General features: G+C 37.8%; 1 protein-coding gene across 2 annotated transcripts; it reads right to left on the reverse strand.

Moving 5' to 3' along the window:
- Positions 1-305: 305 nt before the first annotated feature.
- LOC131331802 (serine/threonine-protein kinase D6PK) lies at positions 306-5349 on the reverse strand. Of its 2 annotated transcripts, none has more exons than XM_058365733.1 (3): positions 4862-5349; positions 2357-3584; positions 306-1280 (listed from the first exon to the last, which is right to left on the reverse strand). In XM_058365733.1, the coding sequence occupies exons 2-3, from the start codon at positions 3535-3537 to the stop codon at positions 407-409; spliced, it is 2055 nt and encodes a 684-aa protein (XP_058221716.1). In that variant the 5' UTR covers positions 3538-3584; positions 4862-5349; the 3' UTR covers positions 306-406. The 2 variants fall into 2 exon arrangements, with proteins under 2 accessions (XP_058221716.1, XP_058221717.1); XM_058365734.1 differs by lacking the exon at positions 4862-5349 and adding an exon at positions 4419-4677.
- Positions 5350-9997: the final 4648 nt, after the last annotated feature.

Below are 9997 nucleotides of genomic sequence, written 5' to 3' on the forward strand. Positions count from 1 at the left end.
TTGTCAAACTTATTCTAGGTAGGCATGCAATGGCATGGGGACACTACTAACAATCAACAAAAATGTTTGTGCTATAAGAATGTGACAGCATGAGATAAACCCCAAAGCTTCCTTTGTGAAACTAATTCAACAATGCTAGCTCTAACAAAAATTATAGCACAAGATCTCTAATTTTAACGTGCTGGGGGTTTGGATAAAAAAAAATGTGGTGGGGTTAGGACTTGTTAGATACTAAAATTCCTTTATGTGCCAAATAGTAGAAAAACCTACAAAAAAAAAATGCCAATTCATTGAGAACTCTCCAGTTGAAACCAAGACTTTCTTTTGTAATGGGGTTAAAGTGCATTATCATAATGCCTGATGATACACCAACACAACACACCACATTATTCACGTAACCCAGAAACTAGAAAAACTCAAAGTCCAGGTACTTGCCTCCGGGTTTCACCTCCGTTCCGATCATCCTCTTACTGCCACCACCGATCCCGACAGGGTTAACCTGCCCAAACTTCCCGGGCAGCTCATACTCCACTGGTCTAGGAATTTCCGGCGGCGTGCTACACCTGATCAGAGCCCAATTCACACCTTCAAAAAACGGATGCTGCTTTATCTCGGTCGCTCCCCTCTTCACTCCTAGCCTCTGCTGCGGCTCCTTCACAAGCAACCCCCGAATCAGGTCCCGACTTGCATAACTCGTAGCTGGCGACTCAGGGAATTTGAGTTGCTGTCCCACCACATTGAAAAGAGTTGCCCGGTTTCCTGAACCCTTGAACGGAGTTTTACCATAGAGCAGTTCATGTAAGAAAATGCCAAACGTCCACCAATCGACTGCGCTTCCGTGGCCTTCTCCCTTGATGATTTCGGGGGCTAAGTACTCGTGGGTCCCAACGAAGGACATGGATCGGGCAGCAGTGGGCTCTGCGACTAGCTCCGGTAGCAATGGCAGGCCCGGTTCAGGTCGGGGTTTTAGAGTTTTTTTCTTGGTTTTTTGGGGGAAGAGTCGGGGAAGGAAGCATGCAGGTTGGATGCATACGGATGTGGGCTCAATACAGGTGGGTTGGATGCAGAATGAGCCTGACGAAGTTTTGGAGAGTTTGGAGTTGAAAGAGGAGGTTTTGATTAGTGTGGGTGAGACTGCGCATCGGAGAGAAAGGTCGAAGTCTGATAGCATTATGTGGCCGTCATCACGTACTAGGACGTTTTCTGGTTTAAGGTCTCGGTAGATGACTCCCAACATGTGGAGATACTCCAGCGCTAAAAGAACCTCTGCTGCATAGAACCTGGTTACGCCGTTCAAAAAAAAAAAAAGGGGAATAGTGGGAATAATTAGAAGTTATGGAAATAAAATAACACCACCACAATATGACAGTTTCCTTTTCTTTCTCTGATGTTTTTTTCTATTATCAAAAATCACAATAATATGCAAGCCCTAATCCACAGCTAACACAATTACCTGCAAGTCCTAAACGACAACTGGGTGTCAAAAAGAAAGGTTAGACCAAGAAATCGAAGCAGCATAATGTCCTTGTTTGATATCTTGAGAAAAGCATAGGAATTTTCATCTTGGCATGGGACAAATGGATTAGCCTTTTCTGTTAGCACTTCTAGTGAACTCAATGGAAACTCTCTAAAGTCAATTTTAGTCTACCCCTCCCCTTGGTGTTACCCTATCTCGTAGGCGTAGCACCGAAGGCCTCCAATCCCAATCCAAAAAATATTTATTCAACCAAGGGCCGATTGGGCATGTGAAGTGCATGCTTGCTACATCAACATGCACAATGTCCATGAATTGTTTCAGTGCACTGCCCCTGGCCAAAGTGGTCATGAAATGTTATTTTGTGCAACTTGGTTCCAGTTGCCTTCAACAGTTTATAAATTGAAAATGCATCTGACACATGTTTCTGTGGTCCTCACTTAAACTACGGATCAGCATAAAAATATCAGGGACAAAGCTAGAAGAGAAGAATCAGATTCAATTCAGCTCACAGGTTAAAGAAACTGTGACTTCAAACAATAGCTCTTCCGGTTGACACAGTTTGGAAAGAAAAAGGAGAACAAGGCCTGCACCAAATCAGGTCAGACTGCACTGCACTGTGTCTAGTAATTTCTTAATTGTCAAATTTCAGACTTTCTATTCACAAAGAACTAGCATCATAATAATAAGCATATGAGACGATGACGTGAAAAAAATTAACATATAACTACCAGAAGAAAGCATGTCATATTAACAAAGTTCAACGGAAACAGAAAAACGTCGAACGTGAAACAACATACTCGAAGAAAGTATGAAACAATAAGAGGAAAGGCCTTAATGCCGTAAATTGAGCACGGGAAAATTTTCGAGTAGAAATCATACCTTGCTGCATACTCTGAAAAATGCTTTCCTGGTTGCCGTTGCCTCAGGGTATGCAGATCCCCTCCTGGACAGTATTCCATGACTAAACATGTAAATCTGTCTGTCTCAAAATGAGTGTATAAAGTGGGCAAGAATGGATGGTCCAGCAGCTGCAAAATCTCTCTTTCCGTTTGAGCTCTCGTCAACTTCTTCCTGCTAGCAAGCGATGCCTTGTCCATCACTTTCATTGCAAAGTAACAGCGGGTCCCGCTCAACTCAGAGAGATACACACTGCCAATGTCTCCACAACCAAGCAGTTTGAGTAATCGGAAGTGACTCATGCCCACAATTCCATCTCGTGCCCGGATGGCTAGAATAGCTTTCCATCTGGGGTCATTACCTTTGTGAGGCTTATTGGCACTCCCAGTAAGGTTACTCCAATTACTGTCATCACTAAGACCACTGCTATCACTTGCCCGGCTAATGCTAGTTTTTGCACTCTCCAGTGAAGACCCTCTCACACTCCCTTTCATACTCTCAAAGTTCTTGTCCAGGCTAAGCATGCCATCGCTCATAACCCCATCACTCCTGTATGTACTAGTGTAGCTATTGACAATACTCATAGCTGCCACCACTCCTGTACTATCCATGCTACTAAGTGGACTAGGAGGCAAAGAAGCATCCCAAATACATTCCTTTTCCTCTGAATCTTGGGGGAGAAGAGTGTTCTCTGTGTTTTGCGATGGACGAGGAACTGAAAAAATTGGTGGAGATATTGTACCCAAATCATTTGGTTCTTCAATCAAGCTCTCAGCAGGCGAAAGAACAGACGTGCTTGATTTAATGCCAGGAACCCGAATTGAAAGATCTTCTATGAAAGGACCCTTCATAGATAAGCTCTTTACTAAGCATTTACCCTCTGATTGGCTTTTACCAATTGGGACATAGACTGGTCTCATTGAATCTATATCAACTGGTTCTGGGGGATGGCTAACCCCAGAAAAAGAAGTAGAGCCAACATCCTCAAGTGAGTCACGGCTACCCTTAAATGTAACAACATCAGACACAAGTTCCTCTAGATCCGAAAAAGAGTTCTTTCCTTTCCAAGTTCGACTTGCATCATCTCTCGTGGAAGCTGTGAGGGCAGTCAATGGCTGACCCACAACAGGGAAAATTTCGGAAAGAGCAGGAATGTTTTCCATTTCTGATTAATGTTTATCATTACATGAAGCTCTTGCAGCAAAATAACCTGCAAACAGTAAGAGAACCAATTTAAGAGGTAAACCACTGACACATTCCTATTCAGCTCGCTATGCTCAAATCTGTAAATCTGGATTGTCAAAGAGCATCATATAATAGAGCTTATAGAAGGGCAATCATTTACTCCAATCTTACAAAGCATCATATAATAGAGCTTTAAACTTCCTAATAAGATGGTAAATGCAGCAAATCATGATTAAGATTTCCACTCAACAAGTTTTTGTTTTCTTTTTGTCCCAAGATCTCAATGCAAAACAGCAACGGTATCAATCTTTGAGGATGACATTGTGTCAAATGAATAACAAAAGAATATAAGCTGCATGTGGGTTCGACATTACCCAGCTCATTGCTCAACTAAATACAATAGCCTGTTGACTGGTGAGAAATCAAACGAAAACCAGGAAAGTAAACAAGCAATCTAACTTCAACCGCCAATCTACAATCAAGTGTCAACCAATCTACCATTGCACCATGATTCGTCAGCATTTAAGTACCATACAATAATGAACACATAGAAAGCACATCAAATAAAAAAAGTAGCAATCCACAATAGCAGTAATGGAAATTGGGTTTGTAATTACGCTATAATATCCATTTTAGTCCACCAATGACCAAGAAACAAAGCTATGCAACAAAGGACAAAAAAAGGGAAAAAAATTTATATATATTAATCTGCACCCTTTCTAAATGATGCTGTTAAAGAGAGGGAGAGCCACAAATAGTAACACTCCATTTTCACCCAACCTACCGAACTATGGGAACCTAGAACTCGAACAAACAGTTAGCTATAAAACCTAATTTTCAAGAGTCGAACTATTCTCACCAGATCAGGCAACTAAATAATGGAGCATAACCCACAAATCCCTAGCTTCACTCACAATCAGGTGAATACCAAAATGGTCCACAAAACCAATAAGTATTGTGTTCGCTTTGGGTGTCCCAAACCAACCCCTCTCTGGGCACTCTCCAATTATTACTCTCGTTTCTCTAGATATCTCTCCCACCCATTATTCAAAAACCTCTCTCAAAATCCAAATCAAATAGAGTCAAACGCCAAAAAGCAAAATGCCAAAATTCCCTACATAGAGTATTGTCACCACATCACACTATAATACGAACATAAACAAACAAATACTCAAATCACTTTGATCCTGAGCAGAACACGCCTGAAAAGTGCCAAAGCAATAGAACAAAAAAAACATTCGCGGAAGATGAGAAAAAACAGAATCAGGGCAATGAAACAGCGAAGAAATGCGAGTTCCGTACAGATGAATCTGGATCTAGGGCTTTTTCCGATGAGTATGCATTTGGGTTTTCTTTAGCTCAGTCTCCTGGGGGTATGGAACTGCGGAATGGAAGAGAGAGAGAGAGAGAGAGAGAGGGAGAGAGGTGTAGGTGTCCGTTTTGAATCAGTCGAGCTGTGCCTAGGGAACTCAGTACTCACTCACTCACTCTCTCTCTCTCTCTCTCTCTCTCTACAGGAGGTTCTGCAGAAGTCTGCAAAGAAAGGGTTTGTTGGCTGATTTGGCAGTACTACACTGCTCCCTTAGCTTTCGTTTCTTTCGCTTAGCTTATTTCGCTTTCTTCTTTTTTTCTGGTTTGGTAGGACTCCTCATGTGTCGTTGCTAATTCGGTTTGTAATGAGATGGGTAGTTAATTTTTAAGGGAGAGAGAATGTGAAATTGTGTACTTGTGGCAGAAAGAGTGCGTGTGAGAGAGAGAGAGACAGAGAGAGAGAAGGTGATGGACATGGTGGAAGAGAGAGAGAGAGACGTATCAACCGGTGAAGGAGGTAGGGGGCCCACCGGCAATTTGCAAATGTCGGACCGGGCCCACTGGCTATTTGTGGGCCAAGTAGTGGGCCTTCTTCTGTTCGCTCGTCCCAGGCTCCCACCACAAAAGAGATTATTCATTAGAAAACTAAAAGGGGACGAAAAATATACTACTGGATTGTGTGAAATTTATTTTGGGCTCTCGCATAAATAATTTGGGAGCCGTTTAATTTATTTAAAATGTAATTTTAATGGTTTTTTTTTAGAAAAGTTAGCTTATTCGGATATCTTTAAACACTAAAAATATGTTTTTAAAGGCTTGCGAGAGACGAAAATCGATCAAACCCTTAACAATGTCCGGATGAGCGAGGGACGATCGATCATGCCCTTAATGATATTTGAATGAGCTGAATTGTTGCACTAACCCTTAAATTAATATTTCAAACAAATTAAATAACTCCGGTCATTAGTATAGAATCAAAAAATGAGTCACACACCATTTGGTGTACATTTTGTTGACTCCTATTCATTTGCCCCTGTATATTTAGAATTTGTTTCGCAAAACTAAAAGAGTGAGAAGGAATATATTATTTGAAATTACACATAATATTGTCGAATAGAAAGTGATTAAATCAATACTATCACACTCTGGTATTGCGTATTTTCATATTTTGTGCAATTATATAAGCGTTGAACGCGTAATTCGAGCCATAAAGATTTTACTTGAATGCGAGACGGATCCCTAGAGTAGTACAGTTGTTTAGCTCTAAAGATTCCAAAATTATTTTTTAAGGAGAAATTAATTAAGCTTTGTCATTTTTATAGACTTGGGCAATTAATACTCGGCTCATGTTATATCTTAATTAGCTGAGGTTTCAAAATTGTAATTTTGATCCTCCAATAATTTAGTTCTTCTTCATTGGATTCATACACTTCTATATTGTCCTTGTTTGTAGTGGTTTTTGTCTTTCTGGTTTGGTTATTTTGAACAGTGAATACACATCTCTCGAGAAAATTTCACTTTTTGGACTTTTGTTTGGCACTTGTGATATGTTTTTTTTTTTAATTAAAAAAAACAAAAATTGACAATGAAAGTGCAAATTATGTTGAGGTAAACACCGATACAAGGTACACCTCTTTTATTTTTATAATTTCTACTAGATTTTATTATCACCTTTTTTTTGTGGGTGCATTAATTTTGGATCACCCTCCAATTAATACGTACCATTGCATAAGTAAAATGACAACACCACCCTCGCCACCTTTCGTTCGAACTTCTTTTCGAGAGTTGGTTTTAACTTCTTTTTTTCATCTATTTATATTTATGTTTTTTTCCCTTATTTATACACAATTACAAATGAACTTATATATACTAGTTTGTTTAGGTACGGATTTCGTACTATTTTGTATGTTCGCAGTTCGCACTCTTTCTCCTACACATGCGAATTTCGCAATGGTTTTGCTCATTCATCCACGTAAGAATAATGTAAGTAACAATTTGTGTGAATAGTATAAAAAAAAGTATAGATGGTAAAAATAAAAAATAAAAAAATGAGTCAAGTCACTCAAAATCAACCCAGTTAGTTTTGTTTACATTATATATATATATATATATATATATATATATATAAAATATTTATATAAAATATTTATTTATGGAAAATTTGGAAACGAAAATAAACACGTACGCACAAAACATAAACCACACAATAAATGTCCTTTTGCCCGATCAATGCAATAGTACTAATAATTTGGCTTTTTGCTTCCACTGAAAGACAACTAAAGAAAAGCGAAATCAACTAATTAAAGGCCGTTTTTGCATCCCTTTTATTCACCTTTTGAGGGATTTTTAGTGTGAATGTTTTAAAATTCTTCACATAAAACAAAAACAAAGGCAAATAAATTGCATTCGTTTTGGTCTCAAACCCCCTGCATACAGTCCCCAAAAAAATTTCTCTATCAATCTCTCTCTTCTCATTGCCCTAAAAAATCTCCCTTAAAACCCGAGCCTAAATTTTTGCGCCAAAACTTAAGGATTAAGGTGGAGTTTGTACTAACTTAACTTCTTTTTAATCAGTAACTTATTTTTGTTGTTGGTGAACTTTTCTGACTTCCAATGAAAATATTAATTTTACGGATTCGTTTCGATGATAGAGATTTAAAAAGTTACTAAAACATGAACAGACCTTGAAACAAAATAAAGCAAAAAAACAATAATCTAGATGGTATGTTCATTTTGGATTAGGAAATTGATTTTGGCACTCCAGTTTTAGTCACTAGCGCTCCACTTTGTATGTTGATCATGTGAAAAAACAAAACTAAAAATGAAATGCCATTGGCTAAAAGTTGAGTGCCAAAATCACATCTCTTTGGATAATCTTTTTACTTTAGTGAATTATCTTTGATCATAATAGTTTGCTTTTTAGATTCGTCCCGTCAAGAAAAATAATTAATCCAAAGCCATTGATGCAAATTTGAATGAGCTAAATAATTAATCTAGGCTCTGATAAAAAAAAAAAAAAAATTAATCTAGGCCCAATGACTCTTAAATAAAATAATAAAAGAAAATTGTTTAACGTTGCAGCAAAATGGGTGGGTGGATGATGTGGATCATGATTAGCTAAATTGCTTGTTGATGGCCCCAATAAGCTTAGAGAAAGTGGTTCATGTGGTCTTGTTGGCCTCCAATCCCATGAATGCTAGGCTAAGTGGTCAAAATGATTAGCTCAATATTTTTACTACTCATGAGTATAATAAGACACCACCCACATTTTCCAAAACTGAGAAGTTTTTGTCTTTTTTTTAACAGGATGTTCGGACCAGCTTGCATGTACCTCGATTAATTCTGCGGCCCTGAAAGTAACAACCGGGCATAACTCCCAGTGGCTCCAAGATTTGAAATCTTTGGCCTCCGTAGAAATGAAACTCGCGATCTTATGAAGGAACAATTATTGCTTTCTCATAATCACTTGGTCAAATCTATTAATTGGGGTTAACTGAAAAGTGTTTGATAATACATGATGTGGGCCATTGATTTATCTAATTCATCCTTGCTTTTTGAAAAGGGTAGGGTAGAGGGTTGAAAGTAGTGTGGGGTGATGGTATTGGAATTCCCAAAAAGGGTGGCATCTATAAGGTAGGGTAGTATTTTCTTGATTCCTTTTCTCACTTGGTTTGGTCCACTAAAGAGTTTGAAATGTGTTTGTTTAATTGGGTCATCACCTGCTTGTTCTCCACTAAATGAGGAGATTTAAGATTAGAGAAATGTGCGTTGGCTTGAGTCTTGGAAGTGTTTTATTTATTTATTTATTTATTCCGACTGAAATGATCACATCAATCGCAGCCTTGAGTTATGTGGCCACACCAAAATTAGAAAACGTGACCTAATTGATCTCCCATTCCATACGAGAGCAATGCGGGACGACTCCTCTAAACACAACATTGCTTTCATAAACAATACGGTACCTTTTTGAAGGGGGAGCGTAAAAGGGACCCATTTCAAAATAACAGAGAAATGTGTTAAGCCTTTTTATGCAAGGTGAATTCTTAGCTTGGTGGGCCTAGTAGGCCCGATCATTCGGGTGAATTGAATGGACCCAATGTTCCAGATTAGTAGTATTCAAGTCTGACATGGATGGATCGGGAAGCCCATTACTGCCAGCCCAATAAGTGCAGATCATTTTAGACCAGATAAATAGTGATTTTGTTTTATTTTGTCATAGGTAAATAGTGATTGAATGAATGCTTCATCAAAATCTGATATAAAAATAAAATTAAATAATGCTTCATCAAAAGAAACATTTTTTAAAAATTCTGGAAACCTGACCCGATAGGTCACTCAACCCAGACCATAAGTTAAGCCTGCCAGATAACTCATAAGTTTGCCATAGTATTGAAAACAGATACTTAAATATAGCTTTAGATTATTTTTAAAATTATAAATATAAAATATAGCAGAAGTTGGTAAAGGTGTTTGTCATAACTGCAAGATTATGAGTAAGTTGCAACAAAAAAATAATAATTTGAAATAGTTTCAGAAGTTTTATTGTCATAGTTGTGAGATTATGAGTAAGTTCTAACAAACGTTCAAAATTAACTCTCAAATTACTTGAAATTTTAGATCTAACCATACACACCTAAAATCCAACCTTTAAATTTTAGATGTTTTCCGACTTTAAGAATTAATAGAATTTCCAAATTAGTGAGTCGTTATTTTCAACAAATAGTAACGATTGTTTGTACTCCGGTAACAAGATTATAAAATCTACTACACATGTTAAAAAAATAAAAAAACTCTGGTCGATAAATTAATATGGAACTAGTTATGCTGCTGACGGTCACATTTTGATACTATTGTATTTGAAAATTTAGTTGTTATATCTCGTGTGAACCAACTAATAAGAGTTTGAGAAACTTCCGTTAATGCGAGATAAATATATACATGAATGGCTCCTTCATAATCTCATCATTAAAAAAAAAAAAATGGGGATGTCAGTATGATTCTTGACACATACAAAGTAAAACCTTGATTTGTTGAACGACCCCTTTTGATTTGGAAATTAGAATGGTGTTTGGATAAAGAGAATTTTAACCAAACTCTACAAACCAAACATAATTGCACACTTGGCTG

This window comes from Rhododendron vialii, chromosome 7a (assembly GCF_030253575.1).
Source record: "Rhododendron vialii isolate Sample 1 chromosome 7a, ASM3025357v1".
NCBI classification, from domain to species: domain Eukaryota; kingdom Viridiplantae; phylum Streptophyta; class Magnoliopsida; order Ericales; family Ericaceae; genus Rhododendron; species Rhododendron vialii.

What these genes read in the sequence shown, in the direction of transcription:
- LOC131331802 (XM_058365733.1), bottom strand. Translation starts at nt 3,537, where the DNA reads ATGGAAAACATTCCTGCTCTTTCCGAAATTTTCCCTGTTGTGGGTCAG. An exon ending in TTTTCAGAGTATGCAGCAAG is followed by an intron (nt 1,281 to 2,356) that starts GTATGATTTCTA and finishes CGGCGTAACCAG; the next exon opens with GTTCTATGCAGCAGAGGTTC.